The sequence below is a fragment of the Pongo pygmaeus genome, chromosome 1, assembly GCF_028885625.2.
Source record: "Pongo pygmaeus isolate AG05252 chromosome 1, NHGRI_mPonPyg2-v2.0_pri, whole genome shotgun sequence".
Lineage (NCBI taxonomy): Eukaryota > Metazoa > Chordata > Mammalia > Primates > Hominidae > Pongo > Pongo pygmaeus.
The window spans coordinates 16,126,849-16,149,725 of NC_072373.2; the positions used below are offsets into that span (position 1 = coordinate 16,126,849).

Here is a 22,877-nt window from a genome sequence, read left to right on the forward strand (position 1 = left end):
AGAAAAGATTATCCTTTTCTTCATTTAGGAGATTTGTCATTTCACCCTTGCACTTTTGTTGAAAATCAATTGATCATATATCTGTTGTGGCCTATTTCTGGACACTATTCTTTTCCATTGATCTAGATGTGTATTTGCACCAATACCATCAATACCATAGTTACTGTAGCTTTGTAATGAACCTTGAAACCAGGTATTGTATGTCCACCAACTTTTTATTTTTCAAAGTCATTTTAGCTATTCTAGGGTCTATTGCATTTCCATATACATTTTTAAATTAGCATGTCCCTTTCTAAAAAAATTCTGCTAGAATTTTCATTACAATTTCATTGAATTTATCAATCAGTTTTGTGAGAATTGACTTATTAACAATACTGAATCTTCAAATCCAGGAATGGAGTATATCCCCCCTTTATTTATTTAGTTTCTCTGTTTAGTTTCTCTCATTTCTTTACTGATGTTAGGTGGCTTCCGTCTTGCACATTTTTTTTTTCTCAAATTTATCCCTAAGTATAATTTTAGTGCTATTATAAATAGTACTTTAAATTAAGTACATGAAAAGATGTTCATCATTAGTCATTGGAAAAGGCAAATTAAAACCACAATTAGATACCACTCCATTAAGGTTTCTCAGCCTCAGCACTGTTGACATTTTGAGCCTCAGAATATTTCCCTGGTTGCAGGGAGGTGGGGGTTGGGGGGGCTGTCTTGTGCATTGTAGGATGTTTGGCTGCATCCCTGGTCTCTAGCCACCAAATGGCAGTATTATTTCTTCCCTTCCTCAAATTGTTAAAACCAAAATGTCTCCAGATATTGCAAAATGTGCCCTAGGAGGCATACATTCACTAGTATGGTTAAAATTTAAAAAACTATTGACAAGACTATGGAGCAACTGGAACTCACACATGCTGCTGTTGAGAATGTAAAATAGTTACAACTACTTTGAAAACAGCTTGGCAGTTTCTTTTTTTAATTTTGCTTTTAATTGACAATAATTGTACACATTTATGGGGTACACCGTGATGTTTTCATACATGTATGCATTGTGCAATGATGAAATTATGGTATTTAAAATATCACCTCACTTATTTATCATTTCTTTGTGGTAAGAATATTGAGAATCCTCTCTTCTAGTTATTTTGAAATATGCTTTATGATATTGTTACTATTGTCTTCCTACTATCCTATAGAACACTAGAATTTATTCTTTCTAACTATAATTTTGTACTCATTGAATAATCTCTCTTCCCCCTTCCTTCTCCCCTCCCCAGCCTCTACAAACCTCTATTCCACTCTGTACTTCTATGAGATTGGCTTTTTTAGATTCTACAAATAAGTGAACTCAGTGGTATTTGTCTTTCTGTGCCTGTCTTATTTCACTTAACATAATGTCCTCCAGGTTCATCCATGCTGCTGCTGCAAAATGACAGGATTACATTCTTTTTTATGGCTGAATAGTATTCCATGGGGTGTGTTTATGTATATCACATTTTCTATATATGATATATATTTTGTATATATCATATGTAAAAAATGTGGTATCATATATAAAATGTGATTATATATATTATATATTTATTGGTTTATGGCCACTTTGATTGATTTTATATCTTGGCTATTGTGAATAATGCTGCATTAAGCCTGGGAGTGCAGATATCTCTTCAACATACTGATTTTATTTACTTCGAAAAATACACAGTAGTGGAATTGCTGGATCATATGGTAGTTCTGTTTTCAATTTTTTGAGGAAACTCCCCATACTGCTTTCTATAATGGCTGTAGCAATCAATATACATTTCCACCAACAGTGTGTAAGGTTCCTTTTTTTTCACATCCATACCAGCATTTGTTGATAATAACCATTCTAATTGGGATGAGATGGTATATCATTGTGGTTTTGATTTGCATTTTCCTGATGATTAGTGATGTTGCACATTTTAAAATATTTTTTGGCCATTTGTATGTCTTCTTTTGAGAAATTTCTATTCACGTCCTTTGCCCAGTTTTTAATTGGATTATGGCAGTTTCTTAAAAAGTTAAGACGAAACCTACTACATAACCCAGCCATTCTTCTAGGTATTTCCACAAGAGAAAAGAAATAACATGTCCAGGGAAATGTTCGTGAATATTTGTTGCAGCTTTATTTAGCTGCAAATGGCCAAAAACTGGGAACAAATTCAAACATCTACCCACAGGTGAATAGATAAACACATTGTGGTATATCCATACAGAGGAATACTACTCAGCAATGAAAAGGAATGAACTATTGACACAGACGACACCATGGATGAATCTCAGAATAAGTACACTAAGTGAAAGAAGCCAGACCAAAAGAGTACATATTTTATGAATCCATGTATATAACATTCTAGAAAATGAAAACAAGAGGCCGAGGCAGAAGGATCGCTAAAGACAGAAAGTCAAGGCTATAGTGAGGAAAGGGATAGATTAGGAAGAGGCAAAAGAGGAAACATTGGGGTGTAATGGATGTGCTAATTATCTTAATTCTGGTTATGGTTTTATGGGGATATATATAGTCCCATAATTTATATATATCCCCATAAAGCCATAACCAGAATTATATATAATATATATTATATAATTTATATATTTAAAATATAAATATAAACTTGTTAAGTTGTATCCTTTTTTTTTTTTTTGAGACAGAGTCTCACTCTGCCACCCAGGCTGGAGTGCAGTGGTGTGATCTCGGCTGACTGCAACGTCGGCCTTCTGGGTTCTGCGATTCTCCTGCCTCAGCCTCCTGAGTAGCTGGGACCACAGGTGTGAGCCACCACAACTGGCTAATTTTTGTATTTTAGTAGAGACAGAGGTTTCATCATGTTTGGCCAGGCTGGTCTTGAACTCCTGACCTCAAGTGATCCACCTGTCTTGGCCTCCTAAATTGCTGGGATTACAGGGGTAAGCCACAGCACCCAGCCTAAGTTGTGCACTTTAAATATATGTGGCTTTTTGGTACCAATTTTATCTCAATAAACTATTTAGAAATTATAATATAGAAAAGAAATGGGTGGAGAGAACATTTTAATAAATAGAGAAAGGCTGTGTAATGGTCTATATTTACACGGGATACTCATGACACTGATAGAAATCACAGTGGAATTCCCATATATCATCCAACTGTGAAAAAAAGATTAATAATAATTCGAGCTCATTCCTGCTTCTGCTTTAAGAAACTTAGAAATGCAGCCTTCCTTCCTCTCCACTCCAGCAATCATACTGGTGGCCAACTATTTTCCCTTTAGACAAAGTTGATTAGTCAGCTAAACATAACACAAGATTTTAAATTAGAATATTCAGGAAAATGTTTATCTTCTTTCAGATAAAGGTTCAGTAATTTTTAAATGACATAAAACCATGTTAATGAAAAATAGGAGAGAAAAATTAACATCTCTCCACAGCCAAAAGATGCAGTGAATTACAGAATGTTCCTCTAGAAAGGTCTGGTCTTTTTTAAGCATTTGGAATGATAGGAAGCAATATATGGCCTGTTGCTAAAGTAAATCTTTGGTGAATTTCTCTGATCACAAACATTTCATAGATTCAGAATTAAATTCCTATGGTTATCCCTGCCCCAAAATCAGATTACCATTAATTACTATGAATAAATCTAGGATCCAGACTTTTTCACTGTTTCTTTTTATCACTTTGGATGATAATACGGTCAGCAAGCCAGGAAGGAGCATGACTTGCAAGAAACCCCACATTTTAATTTAGAAAACAGTGATTTAAAAGGCATAAATCCTTTCAATATGAGAAAGGGAGGTATAAATGTATTGAAGGTTTCAGACTTTTCAGGTAACAGTGTGATACCTTCAAATGATCAATAATTGTGTAATATAACTAATCTGCCTCTACAGAGAGAAAAGAAGTGATGGTTCCTCCTGTTTGCTTTAGATTGTTCAGCCAGCAATATTGTGCTCCATTGGAGCTAACAGGCCATTCTCCATCTATCTGCATTCACAGCATTCTTAGGTTGAACTTTGCTTTGTTTTCCCTAGCCCCTGCTTACACTACAATTTTGTATGAAAAAGTATTAGTGAGTTACTGAACATTTCATTGTCTGCATGTAATGTGTGTACCTCTTGCATATATCTATGTATATATATAAATATAAACATATATGTATATATATAAATATAAATATATATGTATATATAAATATATATGTATATATAAATGTATATATATAAAAAATAATTTTGAAGTGGTTTCTTTAATTCACCAGTGATCTGACTGGTAAATTAAAATGCAAAATCTGGTCTAGTCCAAAGCAATAAGAAATGTATAAGAGGCTTCTGTTTGTTTTAGCCAGGTTTTTGGAATGTTAAAATGCAAGACACCCTAAAGCCAAGTAGAGATGATTAGCACTTTGACCTCCTTTATCAGACCTTATCTAAGTCCCTTTGGGGAGCTCTCTGGGAATCTCGTATCTGATCTGTTTGTGGAAACACAGATCAGATACAAGAACCTTACAAGAACCTCATGCCTCTTACTTGTGTGGAAAACCTTTCTTCTTTCTATGGTTAGCACACATACACTAACCTTGCAGTGCGTGATTCCTCTCCCCCACCACTCTCCCCCAGCCCACCTTAGTCTTCCTGAAATTCCCTAAGCAGGAGCTAGTGAACAGCCCATCCAGTGTGTGCCAATGAGTGTGTCAGGTAAGTGATGGGCTGGAAAAACAGTTTATCTTGGGTCAGTGTCCTGTTGCTTGATTTACCTGGTCACACAGAGTTGCTGAGAGAAATGAAGAGCCACCTTTACTGCTGGTTTTCTCTTTCCAGATGGATGTCTTAAAATGGGATCTCATCGTCTGCGCAGTGGTTGCTGTCCTCTCATTTGCAGTCAGCGCCAGCACTGTATTCCTGTCATTGCGAGTATGTATCCACCAACTTTGTACTCTTCCTGCCCCCTTATTATCCTTAATAACAAAGCTGTCATGGAGCTACAGGGTATTGACAAGACACATGAGCCAGAGAAAGAAAACAAAATGCCTGTTGAGAGGCTTAGGGAATGAATCCATGTACTGTGAACAGTTATGTCCAAGATGTGACTTGGTCCACATCACAGATTGGGTTCGATTGTTTTATCCTTACCCTTTCCTGCATCTGGGGAGCTGTTTTGTTTGCAAGAGTGATGGCACATCTTGTGGAATCCACTGTGAGGACAGTTAATAGTCATAGGGTGGGCTAACAGTGCTCTACCATGAGTAGAGAAGAGAGGAGTCACCGTATCAGGGGTGAGGCAGAGGTCACAGAGCCAAAAGGACTATGGGAAAAGGATTTTCAGTTAGAAAAACAAAGTGGGGAGCTCCAAATGGGATTCCTGGCTGTGGTCCTTCCAGACAGTTGCTTTCTCTATACAAAAATATTGTCCATCCATTAACTCCCCTTTTCATGAGGAAATGTCTGTGAGCTGCATGGGTTATTCTTCACCTCCTCATTGGAAAATTTTAAAAATGTATTCCAAGGGGCATCATTCTGTTGGCCTCTATACTTCCATAGGCTAGTTCTCCCTCACCCTCGTAGTGGTTTCCAACACATGAACCAATTTCATGGTATAGAGAAGACATTTTCAGAGGCCTGAAACAAGGTCTGAGTCTGGCTATCCGTTAAGAGGAAAAAGTGGAAGGACAGTGATGTTATGTATTATTCATGGGCATCCCTCTCCCCATCCTCTAGGCTAAGTAATGAGATTCTGCCCATTTTTATCGCAGCCATTTCTCAGCATCGTGCTGTTTGCCTTGGCTGGAGCCGTGGGGTTTGTAACACATTACGTGCTCCCTCAGCTCCGCAAGCATCATCCCTGGATGTGGATTTCACACCCCATTCTCAAAAACAAAGAGTATCATCAACGGGAAGTGAGAGGTTAGTAATACATCCCTTATTTAAAAGAAAAACAAAAAAGGAGGGGTAGGTATACATTAAACCGGAGAGCATGTGCAACAGTCTGAATGTACTTAATGCCACAGAACTGTACACTTGAAAATGGTAGATGGTACATTATGTGTATTTTACCACAATAAAAAAGAAAAAAGGAGAATATGTACCTTGGAGTATATGGTATTTGTTCCCAGATATTCTAGCCAACCATAACAAGAAAGTTAAAGCCAGGTGAATCAGAAGAATGTTTTATAAAAATATTAATTGGCTATTGGTATTGTGGAAAAATTATATCATTCACACTTGAAGATTATGCTGTCCCCACAAAAAACTGACTGGGGCCTAAGAAGAGCATCCCTTGACCATGCTCCCATCTTTCATGAAATGGCGGGGATGGAGCAGGGCCTGACCAATAACTTTAAGCACTCCTGAACGCTTGCATTTTCTTTAGCTTGCTTTGTTCATTTAGGCCTACAGCTGTATCTACACTTGACTTAGCAGTTTCCATGGGTGTCTCTGGCCATGATCATGTAATAGCCTCGTAATCACAACCATTTCACAGCCTTAGAAAAGAAATAGATTTCTTCTAGATAAGAAGTCTTCTAGAAATTTTTCTGCTAGATCTTTCCTTGCTCTGTAATTCCCTGTTCTGTGCTTGAATGGATGGAAGAAGACTGATTTATCCACAGTTTTAGACCCATCAAAGTTATTGCTCACAGATTATAACTGCTGTCTAATGCTACTGATTCTGCATAGAGCTGTTTAGCCTATTGTAACTTCTCAGTTGTTAGCGAGTTATCTAATTGTCTATATGTCCAGGCATAAAGATAAGTGAGGGGCACCAAGGTTTGTGGACTTAAAGTACTGAACTCAGCCAAATTTGTCACCAGCAACTTCAGTAGACTGGTATGACAAAAGGAAAAGGGGGAAGATAATTTAAAAAATTTTTAAATATGCAAGAGTCACTGAAGATGCTGTTCAGAATACAGAGTGCTTCCATACGGAGCATCTCTGGGTGGGCACAAGGAGCCACCTTAGTTAGAAACAGCCCAAGTAGAAAAACTGGCTTGTTCAGTGGAGAAAGATGGCCTCGTCGGGCTGCTGGGGTTTAGAAGTGCAGGGAGGGTCACTCAGACTTCTTTCCCCTTGGAGACTTACTCTTCCCACCTACAGAATCAGGAGCTAGCATAAGGATGGAGCTGCGTAGTTTTAAATGTTCTGTACAATTCCATGTGCTACTGAAATGCAAATTATTATCAGTATTAGAAAAACTGAAAGAAGATAGACTCAGAAGAGGTTCCATCTATAATGGTTTGTATATTTTAGTCCACTTGTAGAGGAAAGTCCCTACCCCAACAGGTGACTGCTTGTGGATACATAGAAGACCGTGATGAAAAAGACCAGTTTCTATAGAACTTCTGCAGCCTTAAGGTTATATTTCCCTTTCATTCAAAAACCTCTAGAAAGACTAAGTGTTGGTGAAATTAGTGGAGTGTTTTGGGGTTTGTTATTTTGACATTATTGGTAAGTTAGTTGACGGAGATTTGAAGTAAGAAGCTTTAACTGCATATCTATATCTATATTTATATCTGTACCTGTACCAATACCTTTTCCTATACATTTCCTTATATTTTTACTTTTGTGTATATCTATACCTTTACCTATTTGTAACCTACACATTTGCCTAGATGCATACCAATACTTACTTCTATACCTTTACCTTTACTTCTATATATCTTTATCTTTACCTATACCTAATCTTTACCTGTACCTGTATCTATACCTTTACCTTTATCTATACCTATACCTTTATTTGTATCTATAACTTTCCCTGTACCAATGACGATACCTATACTTTTACCTTTACCTGCACCTATACCTGTGCCTTTCCCTATACCTATTCTTAAACTATGCCTATGCCCATGCCCGTGTTAAATGTACATATTTAAATACCTTGGGGTGAGCAAAGAGAACCTGTGAAGCTGAAGGAAAGGAAAATGAGACAGATTAGACTTGGGCTTCGCTTAGTGTGTGGCAGTTCAGAGTGTAGAATTCAACAATGAAAGATAGGAGTGGGCCATTAACAACTTGGTTTCTGTTTTTGTTTGTTTGTTTGTTTTCATTTTCTCTCCTGTATCTAAGACAGCCCCATTTAAATTAAAATCATTTAACTATTTCAAGCCTACATGGCTCTTTTTAGTACAAGATTCAAGAACAAGTAAAGTGAGGGTGTTTGTGTGTCTGACTTCCTCTCTCGGAGGGCGAGTGAGTGGGTGGCACTGAGTCCCTGTGTATCCCATAGACGTAGGCTGGGAGGGGTCCACACTTGCTTACACAGTGTCAGGCAGAGGCTCTGTGGAAGTTTCTCACTTACCTACCCTAGCTATTTATAAGCAGCCTGAAATCTAGCCGGGAGTCACAGGTTAGACAAATTAGGCACATAACGAAAAACAGATTCCATTTCAAAATTAGGTGTATTAGAAGGAAAACCCACAGACACAAAATTTAAAAATGATTTAAGCCCAGTTACCCATTCTGGTGCCATCTGTGTCCTGAATTTCCTTGCCTCTTCTTCCTGGACTTCTGCCTCTTAGGTTTTGACTCTTCATTTTTTTTCCACCAGCAACAAAACATGTACAGGAAACTCAGGCCAGGCACACAGCTTTTCATGTGAAAGTGATGCTCACATCTTCTTTCTCATAGGAGCACATAATATTGTCACTGGGAAAGAAGGCAGGGCAGAGCAGGACTAGCTAGTGTGTAGCCCACTGCTGGGACACAGTGGTTCCAGGGCAGACATCACTAACCGAGAACAGAGTCCTAGAACTGGGCTGGCGGCAGACATTTCTAATCAACTGGAACAGTAAGATAAGGCATATGTGCTGCCCCTGTCTTAGAGTTTATTTTATAATCCTATCCCACCATTTTACATAGATGGAAACTGAAGCCTAGGGACAGAAACATAACTTGGGTCCCACTGATTTTGTGGCCAGTGAGTGACTAGAGCCCAGGTCATTTCACTACCGATGTTGCTCTCATTCTGGGTGGGCAATCACATACATCCTGAATGTGGCTCTCAGGCTGTTTTTGCGATCATCACTACCCAGAAGAGCCATAAGGCTACAGTCACAGTAGGTCCTGTAAAGTTTGACATGCCATCTTCTCATGCTAACACTACCAGGCTTCCCTGATTTGATAGAGACTTTCCACAATCGATTCTAGGCATTCTTGTGGCTTCTCAAACACTCTGCTCTCCTTGCTCCTCCATTGACTACGGATGCCATTCCTCCAGCTTCACTAGACTGACACCAAGCTGCTCATGCTTCAAGTCTCTGCGTTTTTTGTTTGTTTGTTTGTTTGTTTTGAGACTGAGTCTCATTCTATCACCCAGGCTGGAGTGCAGTGGCACAATCTCGGCTCACTGCAACCTCTGCCTCCTGGGTTCAAGTGATTCTCCTGCCTCAGCCTCCTGAGTAGCTGGGATTACAGGTGCCCGCCACCACACCTGGCTAATTTTTGTATTTTTAGTAGAGATGGAGTTTCACCATGTTGGCCAGTCTGGTCTTGAACTCTTGACCTCAAGTGATCTGCCCACCTTGGTCTCCCAAAGTGCTGGGATTACAAGCATGAGCCACCGTGCCCAGCCCAGGTCTGTTTAAAATCGGCCCCTCCAGAGAAGTCTTGCCCCGACCATCTAAACCTGAATAGTAGATTCCCCACTGCTCCCTGAGCCTCCCTTCCATAACCACTTGTAACCACTGGTGCCTAAGGTAGACTGAGCTCCATGTCTGCTAGCGCACACTCCTCCAGTGCTCACGGCAGTGCTTGGGTGTAGAGAGGGAGGCTCACAAATGCTGAACTGCATTTAACGTAACCATCATCACTCTGTAGTCGCTGGAACAAACTTTAAACTTGGTGCATATACTTCCTTTTGGCTTACTTTCCTTTCTGCATACTTTGAATATGTACTTCTACTTGGTAGAATGTGGAGATAACAAATAATTTTGGTATAAAACTCAGACTATGATAAATGGAAATAGATATTATAACTGAAGTTGAAGACTGCATGTTGAAACATATCTTTTTTAGTCAATTTAGTTCTTTACCTTTGAGACTAATTTATTGAAAGTAAATATTATCTCCTCCCAACCTTGATATGCTGTTTCACCAATATTTGAATTAGGAGAATAAAATTCTATCACTTATAGTACAGTTCAGCATCAGATGAATCATGATGGTCATGGGGACACAACTGAGTTATATTAATGTGTATGTGTGAAGTTGCTCTTTTAAAAAATTGCCATATTTTCACCAATCTAAGTTAATCATGCTGAACATGAAGACAGCACAATAGGCAACTGCGTATTATTCTAGCTTGGGGTTTTTGAGACTAAATGTTAAAGGAGAACTCATATTTTTAGAAAATAAAAAAAATTAATTTTCCTGAATTATGAGAATGATTCCAGACAAATGACTTTATTGATTGATCCCTGTCACAAAGAAGTACAAAGTTGGACCTGATTGAAAATGTGTTTTATCTTAAAACTTTCCAAAGGAATTGTATTATTTCAAAAAGCAAATATTGGGGTTGAGTCACATTTCACATGGTCCTCCAAGGTAATGTTTCCATAATATTATAATTCTTGGCTTTTAAGAATTAAAAATTGTGACCTGATTTGATGACTGTACTCTTACCATAAAAATGGATTACAATGGAGTTAAAAGAGATTGAGACAAGGAATAAGTACAGTATTGAGATTCATTTATTTAGTTATTTGTTCACGTAGAAAATGCTTATGGATATACTATTCACTCATTCAGAAAGTAATTATTGAGTTCCTACAAGATGCCAAGCCCTGTGAGCCAGTGACATAGGAATGACTAAGATGTAGTTCCTGTCATCAAAAAGCTTATAATCTGGTAAATAAGCCTATGGCTGTGTCACCGTAGAAGAATTGTGACTGCTACACACATACAGTAATATGGGCTGTGACACTAGGTTCCGCCCTGCAGGAAAGGACAAAGAAACAGTAGCTGGGCATGATGGTGTGTGCCTGTAGTCCCAGCTACTTGGGAGGCTGAGGCAGGAAGATCGCTTGAGCCCAGGATTTAGAGGCTGTAGTGCACTATGATAGCGCTATTGAATAGCCACTGCACTCTCTCACTTTAGCTGGAGCCACATAACGAGATTCTTTCTCTTTTTTTTTTTTTTTTTTTGAGACAAAGTCTCACTCTGTTGCCCAGGCTGGAATGCAGTGGCTTGATCCCAGCTCACTCAACTTCCACCCTCTGGGTTCAAGCAATTCTTATGCCTCAGCCTCCCTACTAGCTGGAATTACAGGCGTGCGCTACTATGCCCTGCTAATTTTTGTACTTTTAGTAGAGACAGGGTTTCACTATGTTGGCCAGGCTGGTCTCGAAATCCTGGTCTCAAGTGATCTGCCCGCCTCGGCCTCGCAAAGTGCTGGGATTACAGGCGTGAGCCACCGTGACCAGCCGAGACTCTTTCTCTTAAAAAACAAAGTAAAAAGAAAGAAGTAGAAGGCTGATATCCTAAGTGAGGAGCTTACAATTAATTTCATGTGTCATTGCTTAAACCTTTCCAATGTATTGATATGCATATAAAATGGAAAATACATGGAATTATATAATTAAATGTTGCATTGATATCTGGTGCATGGCAGATAGTCAATAAACATTGGAGGAGAAAATTAATGATTAATGCTTTGTAAATTCACTAAAGGAAGGTTTTCTATAGGCTGATAAGGGTATACAAAGCCTCTTGAAGTAAAGGGTAGTTTGGAGGATTCACATGTGCCTCCGTACACTACTGAAAAGCTTACGCTATACTTTTTGGATGCATTAGAATAAATTAAAATATATATATACATTATAAAACACATAGGCCAGGCGCGGTGGCCCACGCCTGTAATCCCAGCACTTTGGGAGGCTGAGATGGGTGGACCATGAGGTCAGGATATCGAGACCATCCTGGCTAACACAGTGAAACCCTGTCTCTACTAAAAAAAAAAAAAAAAAAATTACAAAAAATTAGCTGGGTGTGGTGGTGCACGCCTATAGTCCCAGCTACTCGGGGTGCTGAGGCAGGAGAATCGCTTGAACCCAGGAAGCAGAGGTTGCAGTGAGCTGAGACCACACCACTGCACTCCAACCTGGGTGACAGAGCAAGACTCCCTCTCAAACAAAACAAAACAAAACAAAACAAAAAACACATCAATTAAACATCTATTTAAATTGTAATTTTAAAAAATCCACTATTACAAAACATTCACTAATGGGTCCCAAATTTGCAATTCTTAAATGAGATTTACTTTGCATTTTAGCAAATCTTGTCTCTGTTTACAGATAGACTAGTTTCTATGTGATACACATGATTCTGAGAACTGTTGCTTTTTATAATGTATTTTTCACTTATATCAAAATAATACATAGTATTAAAAATCAAATAGAACAAGTTGTAATGAAAAGCAGCAGACTCCTGTCAACTCCACCCTCCTGCCCCATTTCTGATTTTCCCTGTAAACAAAGAAAATACTTTCTGTGCTGCTCTTTAGGTATCTCTTGTGGTATTCTTCTAAATAATGATCATGTGCGTGTTCTGCTACTTCTTGGTATTTTAGATTTGTTTATCTACTGACTTGCCGTTATAAAAGATAAGAATTTATCTCTCTTATCTTCCCTTATGCATTAACATTTTCACTTTCCTCCTTCTCCTAATATAGTTTTAATATTTTTGTTGAACTTCTACTCAGGCTCTTTTTTAACTCTTAAGTCTAAATGTTGTTCACCTCTGAGTCCAGTAGTATAGACCTTGATTATATTTCTTATTCAAATGTTTGTTTTTGTATTTGCTCGCCATTCTAATAGCTGTGTAGCATATTTCTCATTCCAACTTTCCACACAGACGAATCTGTCACATAATCTATTAGCTCCGTCCTCCCTCCCTGACTCCCTCCTGGAACCTGCTGCAAGTTTCTGTTTGTTGTTTACTCCCTTTTTTGGAGTGAAGCTTGTCCTCAGTCGCTCCTGAGAAGAGGCACATGAGAAGAAACTTTCGAGACCTCCTCTGCTCAAAGTGTTTTATTCTATTTCATACTTCAGATAGTTTGTAGTGTGTAGCCTACCAGGGTGTAAGCATTATTCCATTGTCTTCCAGCATCCACTGCTGCTGCTAAAAAGTCTGAGGATTTTTGACTCTTCGTCTTTTGTATGTGACTAGGTTTTTCTCTGCAGAAAGCTTTTGGGAAGTTTAGGAGATAATTATAATGTTATGGCCCAGCCTTGGACAAGACTGGGTGGGCTCAAACCCTGGTTCTGTCACATATTAAGTGTGCTTCGCCATTGTGATTCAGTTTTGTCTTCTGTAATTGGGAATTCCTACATTAAATATGAAATCAATCCAAGAAGAAATGTAGCACCTTTAGCATAGTCATTGGCAACAGAAAGCGCTCCCTAAGTGCATCCTCCTCCTCTTCCCAGGGTTCTGAAGTCTCATCATTTTCACCTGACTTTGTGCCTTGTTTCACCCATTGTGCTAGGCAGTTGGTGGCCCTTTATAATCTGGATGTACATGTCATACATACAGTTTTGAAATTTTCATCAATAGGTCATAGTGCTATCTGAATACCTTATTTCACAGAATTTGCACAGTAATTAAGTGAAACTCAATAATATATGTAAAAATGCTTTCAAATGTATCTAGTGCTAGTTAAAGGAATATGGCGTAAGAGGCATTGTCTGATTTTGGAACATAAAACTATGCGGGGGTCTTTGGAAAGAGGCTTTCTTTGCTGTGGCTAGAGGAGGAAGGATGTATTCCTTACCTCGCCTTTTTCAGGAAGTAGTTAGAGACTTGGAAAACTCTCCAAAGTGTTTTTAATTCAAAATTACTAAAATAATTTGAAGCATAAACTGAACTAGTACTAGCAAAGTAACATAGTCATCATGTGCTATGATACTGGTATGGGAAAGTGCATTTCAAATGCCAAATAAATGACTTCGAGCTGAGTTTTTAGAAACCAGCCTGTCAGTTGGAAGCCTGCTTTATTAATTATTCTCTCTGTTGCTATTACTTTCCTGCACCTTCTCTTCCCCTCATTTTCCCTTCCTCCCTGCCAGGCACTCTCATACTCTGGCTGATCTCCTCTAGTCCACTGGGAAACTTATCTTCCTGCATCAGTCTCCACAAGGCTGGAGGTGGCCGCAGGGGTTTGGCAGTGAAGCCAAGTTACACTGCAGTGGGAGGAAAAAGAAAAGTGGAAATCAGTTACCTTTGCTTGCAGCAGAGGGAGGCAGAGGGAGGTCTGGAGAAGCTCAGGCCAAACTGGGCTAGCGTTAAAAAGGCTGGGCGCAGTGGCTCACGCCTGTACCCCATCTCTACTAAAAATACAAAAATTAGCCGGGCATGGTGGCAGGTGCCTGTAATCCAAGCTACTCAGGAAGCTGAGGCAGGAGAATCATTTGAACCCAGGAGGTGGAGGTTGCAGTGAGCAGAGATTGTGCCATTGCACTCCAGCCTGGGCAAAAAGCATGAGACTTTGTCTCAAAAAAAAAAAAAAAAAAAAAAAAAAAAAAAAAGATAGACAGGACTTGGGACAAAACTCAATGGTTAGCTGCCAGCCTCAGATTCCAGCTCTCCAGCAAGCCACAGGATGTTTATCCAAGACCCATTAGGATTCTCTTAAACTGCTGATAAACCTAATGCAATATGGAGCTAAAATGAATGGTCAGTAGTGGGAGGGATACTTAAACAACTAACACTAAAAATCAGGAAGTTTTAATATGCAGCGTGCAATATATGCACAATGGTCCTACAGTGGCTTTGGTCTATTAGCACAACAAACATGGGAAAGGCTAAAGAGGGCATTTTGAAGAATGATGTTAGTTCTCAGCTGCAGTCGGTGTGGCCACCGTGGTGAGCCCTGACTCAGTCTCCCTAAAGTAGGTCTGTTGGAATCTTATCAGAAGTAGCTTAACCTTCATAGCTCTCTATGATAGGATGATATATGGATAGGCCATGGAGAAAATAGAAATGGTGTTTTTAAGTAACCTTGTAATTTAAATAACATACAAATTACACTTTACTTGAGGGAGGATTTCTTCTGAATTGGACATTTATTGAGCACCTGCTATGTCCTAGACACTGTTCTGGGTGTTGAGGATGCAAAAGTCAGCACATTGTCCTTGCTCTTGGCAAGATGGTTGTTGTAACGAGAAGCTCTGTCTACCCTGTGGCCACAGTGAGAGCATTTGGAATTCTCTCCTAGGCCTCTTCACGTAAAAATGTTCATCTACCTTTTTCATGTGAAAAAGTTACAAGTGGTTCCATTTGCTTTTTCAGTTTTAAATATTATTATTATGGTTTGGTGTTAATTGAGGACCTTTCTGTCAAGAAGAGAAGGCACATTTCACACTGATTCTGCCGAGTTTCTCCCACCTTTTGAGGAAATGTGAAGGACACATTTTTATTCCCACTGAACTAATGAAAAAAAAAATCAATGGGATGGTTTTGGGGAAATGAACGTTAAAAAAATTGGAGTAAGACTTTGTATCAAATGAATTTCCAGATGTATTAAAGATTTAACATGTTATTTAAAATGAAGGAAGAAGAAAGAAACCAGAATAGCACTGCAAGACAATGTAGGTCAAGTTATATCATCTTGGTTGAGGAAGAGGAAAAGAATTTTCTAAGCATGATGCCAAAGTAAAAACCCACTAATTAAATAAATGAAAGTTTTTATTCCTTGAAAAACATAAACTTTAATATTCTGATTCTCTCATGTTGCTCTTCCCTACCTTGTATTTCTTTGAGAAATTTACCATGATGTTGAACCTGATAATGTGTATCAATTCATTCAAAATATATTTATTGTGTTGCTGGGACTGTGTAGGATGCTGGGGACCTGGAGAGCAGATATTCTGAGAAAATGAAATGCTTTGGCCAGAAGCAAACCCAGTACCCTCCAAAAGAAGCAGTACCTACTGTGGGGAAGCACCAGCTTCTCCTCAGACTTTGTTCTACTAGGCGTCTTCTTAATTAAGTTATTAATCCGTCAGTTAATCAGGTGTGTTCCCTGAGATTTCCTGAGTGGCCACTATGGACAAAGTCTGAAAGCTGACTGTGACTGAGAAGGACGGCCCTGGCCCCGCTGGCTGCAGCTGCAGCCCTCTGGAGAAATGGTCATTCATCCCACGGAAGAAAGTACAATGAAAGAAACACATAGGGGGTTGGGAGGGAGTGCAAGGGAGTCTTAATTTAGATCTGAGGGGAAAGGAAGGGCTTCTTGAGGAAGTGACATTTAAATTGAGGCCTAAGTAAAGGAAATGGAGTAGAAAAAAAAGTTATATATATATATATATATATATAAATTGAGGCCTAAGGATAAGTGGAGGAAGAGGATTGCGGGCATGGGACTGGGCCATGGGCAGCCCTGAATTCGCTTAATTGAAAAAGAAAAAATGATGGACCATGGGTTCATCCTAAACAGAGATCAAGGGCTTTGAGCAGCAAGGATGATGTGACTTCCTTTACCCTGCATTCATGCTACTGGTTTTGTAAGTGAATCCTATTTCTAGAGAATAAACAACATGTGTACATGTTAGTGCTAAGAACTTGATGAAAGCTGAGATTTGACCCAGGAAGACAGATGAGAGTGAGAAAAGCTTACAGAAAAAAGCAATTGTCTATAATAAGGGGATGGTAACAGCACAGATGTGTTCATTCCACTTTGCAGAGTCTCTCTGCCTCAGATGCCTCAGGGGTGACACCAGGGATGGTTGATTCAAGCTGCACCCCCACTGAAATGCATCTGGCCCTTATACAGCAGGAAGCCCTGTATCCTTGCAGCTTAAATCTTAATTCAAGGTTTGAATTGGTGAAGATTGTCTTTCTAAAGCTGAAAACATCCTGAGGATTTTTATTAACTTTTAATTATGGAGAAGAACTTATTTTAGTAGCATAAAGAGTCTAAACAAAACACAACCTGAAACCCTTTAAGAAAATTTAAAGCTTTTAATTGTAATGAGTTATATATAAACTTGTAAATGGTATAATTAGTTTGCATTCTTTTTCTCAAGGGCCTAATATTCCAGAGAAAAGAGAAATAATCATGCTAAAGTATCGCTTTTTTTAATGATCTCTTTGCATATTTGGGACATTACACAAAGGCAGTTACAAAATATCATTGCGAAGATTTTCTTTTTAACTTTACTTTTTGTGAACCCTGACACAATCTGGGGATGCCGGAAGCACATTTGCCATGCTGCTGCATGCGCAAGCCCTTCTTTTTCTGGGTTTTCATAGTAGTTGTATATGAAAGGAGTAAGTTTAATCTTTGAGGAATCAGAATTCTGGACTTACACTTTTGTTTTAGCTTCTTCTTACATTATTATTCATCTTTCAATGTGTCCCTTTCTACTTCCAACTATAAACATTCAGTATGAGTTTCATTTATCTGTTAAATGTTTTCCTCATCTAGAGATTGAAGCGTGTCATTAGAATAAATTGCTGAGATTGGTAGGAGGATTCTAAGATAAGTAAGAATTAAAGTGAAATTAAGGCTCATGCCTGTAATCCCAGCATTTTGGGAGGCTGAGGTTGGTGGATCACTTGAGGTCAGGAGTTCAAGGCCAGCCTGGCCAACATGGTGAAACACCATCTCTCCTAAAAATACAAAAAATTAGCCTGGCGTAGTGTCACGCTCATGTAATCCCAGCTACTTGGGAGGCAGAGGTTGCAGTGAGCCAAGATCCCGCCACTGGACTCCAGCCTGGGCAAGAGAGTGAGACTCCATCTCAAAAAAAAAAAAAAAGAAAGAAAGAAAAGAAAAAAAGTGAAATTAATATCCTGTCAATATGCAGCGTTAACAGAACCTGAAGTCAAAAGTTTGGGCTTGGTGATCTCTGGGATTTGTTGTACTCTGTCATTTCTTGATATTTATTTTAACTTGTTTCCTCACCTTTTCCCATCTCTGCTTTGACTAGATGTTGTACTCAACACCCACCAGGAAAACCATGCCTTGGGATGAATCTTTACCTGAAATGTTTTTTTTCATTTCCGCTTGCTGGTGTATGCTCATAGTGTAAACACATTTGCTGTCCTCTCATCTAGAGATGCAGAATTAATCCATGGAAAGCAGTGGTAGTTTTTATATGACATTTAGATGTCAGCAGCTGTCACTTTCATTCCTTTGAAGTACCGTGGGCGTAAACTAGAGCTGAATTATGCAGTTCAACCTGGTTTCTAACTCAGTCTTTTTTTGTGACTCTCCTGTTCCTATAAAAATAATAGTAAAGGTTTTGTAACTTATGAATTAACTGGTTTCCAGTTCCCCAAAAGATTTTTTCCCTTCGAAAATCCAACGTAGAGCTCCTTTATAGCTATCATCTTGCTTCACTTCTAAGTAGAGACTCAATTATCACCTCTTAAAGATCCCTGGCCTCAGCCCATCTCCATATGTGTTATTGTGGCCGTATAGAATGCAGGGCCTGCCAACAAAATGCTGTTCTAATGTCAGACAGCAGAATGGTACTTACAGTCCAAGTCTTCCTAAAGATTAAATGTTTTAATCACTTGCCTTAAAGTAGTGTCTATGATATACAGTTGACCTTGAACAACACAAGTCTGAACTGTGTGGCCCACTTACACATAGATTTTTTTTTTCAGTAAGAGTTCTACCTAGTGCTCCTGTCTCTCCTGCTTTCCCTTCCACTTCCTCCACCTTTTCACCTCTGCCACCCCTGAGCCAGCAGGACTACCCCCTCCTCTTCCTCCTTCTCCTCAGCCTACTCAACGTGAAGATGATGAGGATGAAGACCTTTATGGTGATCCACTTCCACTTAATGAACAGGAAATATATTTTCTCTTTCTTATGATTTTCTTAATAACATCTTCTTTTCTCTAGCATGACTTATTATAAGAATACAGTATATAATACATATAACAGATTAAATATGTGTTAATCATCTGTTTATGTTACCAGTGAGGCTTCTGATCAACATTAGACTAATGGTAGTTAAGTTTTGGGGGAGTCAGTGTTAAATTCGCACTTTTGACTGTGCAAGCGTTGGTGTCTCTAACCTCCCTATTGTTCAAGGGGCAACCATAGTTTCACGTGTTCACACACACACACCCCAGGTAGTTCAGATGGTTAGAATCTCACTGAATAAGTATTTCACTCTCAAATATTTGGAAAGGCATGGATAGTGAATTCAGAGCTTATCAGTGCTGTCTCTTTTATTTGAAATTCATTGTTTTATGTGTTTCTGAGATGAGTAAACTGAAATTCTTATGAAAACCCTACCTTTGCTGCCATGACCTGTGGTAAATCCTTGTAGACTGTAATGGGATCATGTCCCTCCACTCAAATCAATCTATCTCCACTCACTGGAAAATGTCATTTTCTAAAAGTAAATGTGACAAGCTTTTGAAAATCTAGTTCTTACTTCCCCATCCAAATGGTGCCCAGGCTATTCTGCAGTGATGACCCAGCCACTCAAACGTTTCCTTTCATTCATATGTTTTTCTAATAGCACTGGGAAGAGATTGGCTTATATTTCTCTTCATTTACATTTTTTTTTTTTGCAGGAATCTAGCTAAGGTTGTCATGCCTCTCTGAATTGGTGACAAATGTTGATAGAACTCTGTAAATGTATTTTTATAAGCAGGCTGAATTGCATTTGACACGATGGCCTCAATCTGACACTGTTGATCTCTTATAAACTGAGAAATCAGAAAAAGTAATTTTGTACAGAAAGAAACTTAACTGTAACTGATTGTACTTTATGAGAGATTAAAATAGGAAATGTTGTTTAATACGCTACAGTTACTTTTTTTATTTTGTAATCAGAAAAGTACTTCAAAAAGACTGCTTTTTTCCCCCTAGACCCTCTGTTAAATGTAATTATCCAGAATTCCCTCAACCACTAAAAATGATAAGGTAATAAACATTTACCAAACCCCAACTCTCTGGCAGACATTCTAGTAGGTACATAGTACCTACCCTTAACAAATTCAGAATCTAGTGGGAAGATTCGTATTTAAGTGAATAATTACTCTATGATGTGACACTAAAATTATAGAATTCACAGGGTACAGTGATGGCATGAAGGAATGACATTCTTTGCTTTGAAGCTAGAAGTAATACAGGTTGAGTACCTCTTATTTGGAATGCTTGGGACCGTATTTCTGATTATGGTTTCTTTTGGATTGTGGCGTATGAGCATTTCTTTAGGTGTCATGTCAGTGCTCAAAAAGCTTTGGATTTTGGAGCATTTCAGATTCCAGGTTTTTGGATTTGGGATGCTAGACCAGTATATACAGAGCACCTGGCTCAATGTCTGGCAGACACCTAATGGGTATTACATACATGGGACTTCAGTAGAGCACCGAAGGTAAGGAAGTGGTGGGGTCTGCCCAGGAGCAGGCAGCAAGGGGGTGCACGGCTTATAAAGAATTTTAAAACAATAAAAATACCAATTAAAAGTTACCCCTTTTTACTGTTACCATGTACTGAGAATTCTAAACACTGTCAGTGGTAAATCCTCCTCCTACCAGAATGATGCTTCAAATGCCCTGCCCCTGGCAGCCTCCGGTAGTGACTGTATTGGAAGCAGGGGGCTCAAAGGGGCCTGAGGTCTCCAGAAGGCGAGATGCCAGGTCCTGTAAACAGGTTAGGAATTTATCAAGCAGAAAAGACTCAGGGTCATTCCAGGAAAGCATCTAGCACACATAGAGGCACATAAAACGTCATGGTTCATTCCAGTGCTGGGGGAAATAAAAGTTGTTTTCAATAAATGGTGGCAGTCAATCAGATATTAACATGGAAAAAAAATGAGTCTTGGCCCCTGTCTTACACAATACACAATAATCAATGCTGGATAGTTTGCTGATCTAAATGTGAAAGATAAAGCAATAAAGGTCTTAGAGAAAACCATAGGAGAATGTGATCATGATCTTTTTCTCTTAAACACAGCACCAGCCAGGCGCAGTGGCTCATGGCTGTAATCCCAGCACTTTGGGAGTCCGAGGCAGGCGGATCACAAGGTCAGGAGATCGAGACTATCATGGCTAACACGGTGAAACCCCGTCTCTACTAAAAAATACAAAAAAATTAGCTGGGCGTGGTGGCGGGCACCTGTAGTCCCAGCCACTCAGGAGGCTGAGGCAGGAAAATGGCATGAACCCAGGAGACGGAGCTTGCAGTGAGCCGAGATTGCGCCACTGCACCTCAGCCTGGGCGACAGAGCAAGACTCCATCTCAAAAAAAAAAAAAAAGCAAAAACAACAACAACAACAACAAATAGCACCGAAGGCCCTAAATGGGAAAAAATGAGAAGTTGTAACATATTAAAATTATGTATTTCTTTTTTATAAAATATACTATTAAGAGAGTGAAAATCTAACCATAAAATAGGAGAAGATTTTCTTCATACATACACTGGCTAAAGACTCATACCTAGGATGCATAAAGAACTCCCAAAAATCAATAAGGAAAAGACATATAATCCAATAGGAAAAAGAACCAGGTGACAAAATGAAGAACTGCTTCACAAAAGTGTGTATCCAAATGGCCAGTAAACATGTAAAAAGATACTCGTCTGCATGAGTCGTTAAATAAATGTTAAATAAAACCATAATATGATACCACTCTACACAGGGCAGCATGGCAAAAATTAAGAAGAGAGAAAACATTTTGGCAAAGATGTGGAACAAAAAGGAACTCTCTGGTACCATCTGCGGGAGTGTAAATTGGCACAATACCTTCGGACAATTATTTGTCATTATCTGCTGAAGCTTGCTATATGCACACCTGATAACCTATGAATTCTACACCTAGTTATGTACTCTATAACTAGGTTTTGATGACTGGAGTAAACTTAAAAAGTTACCTGACTGGAATAAACTTAAAAAGAAAAGGAAGATAAGGTTGTTGAGAAAATGAGTGTAGCTACATTTTTAAAAAATGAAAATATTTTCCGGGTAGTACCTGGAAAATAACCAGCATCTGAAAGAAAATATAAGGCCAAAAGAGGGTATTCTTTTCATGTTTTTGAGACAGAGTATATGCTCTGTTGTCCAGGCTGGGGCGCAGTGGTGTAATCACGGCTTATTACAGCCTCAACCTCCCAGGCTCAAGCAATCCTCCCACTTCAGCCTCCCAAGTAGTTGGGACTACAAGCATGCACCACCATGCCCAGCTTATTTTTAAACTTTTTGTAGAGACATGGTCTCCCTATATTGCCCAGGCTTGGGGTATATTTTTAATGGAAGATATTATAGCAATTTTTTTTTTCTGATGAGAATGATTCGGTAAAGAGAAAAAAATCTAAGTAATGCAGGAGAATGGGGGATCATTGCAAGAAACAAGTCCTCAAGTAGACAGATAAGAAGGATTGGAATACAGTGTACACATCTGGCTGGGTTAGGAAACAGTTTATCTGCATAAAATATAATTATAATTTTTTAGACAAAAGTGATTAAGAGCATGGAAGACAGAAAAGAAGGGATAGACATGCAGAGAGTGAGCACATGAAATCAACCCAGTTTAGTCCTTCAGCCCTTTAGTCTCCATGTATAGAGGAAGATCATTCAGAAAATGGTTCTCAAACTAGAGCATGTATCAGAATCATTTGTAGGACTTGTCAAAACACAGATTGCCTTGCCAAGGGCCCAGTCCACAGAATTTCTGACTCAGTGGGTCCAGGATTGAATCTGAGAATTTGTATTTGTAACACATTCCTAGGGGATGCTGGTACTGCTGGCTCTGCTGTTCCTGAAAGTATTCCCTGAGGTCCAGGAGTATTTGCATCACCTAGAAGTTTATTAGAAATGTACAATGTCTGGCTCCATTCCAGACCTACTGCATCAGACTCTGCATCTTAACAAGGGACTTAATTGCATGTTGATGTTTGAGAATCACCGTTTAGGACTGTGTTTTTCAGCTTTGCCCT

General features: G+C 38.9%; 1 protein-coding gene across 3 annotated transcripts in view; it reads left to right on the top strand.

Moving 5' to 3' along the window:
• Nucleotides 1–22,877, top strand: part of PCNX2 (pecanex 2) — a 319,512-nt gene that overhangs the window by 132,080 nt on the left and 164,555 nt on the right. For all 3 annotated transcript variants that reach the window (XM_063671047.1, XM_054479339.2, XM_063671060.1), the window contains 2 exons: nucleotides 4,809–4,901; nucleotides 5,741–5,891. In XM_063671047.1, coding sequence (XP_063527117.1) covers nucleotides 4,809–4,901; nucleotides 5,741–5,891 — 244 coding nt within the window. The remainder of the gene's footprint in view (nucleotides 1–4,808; nucleotides 4,902–5,740; nucleotides 5,892–22,877) is intronic.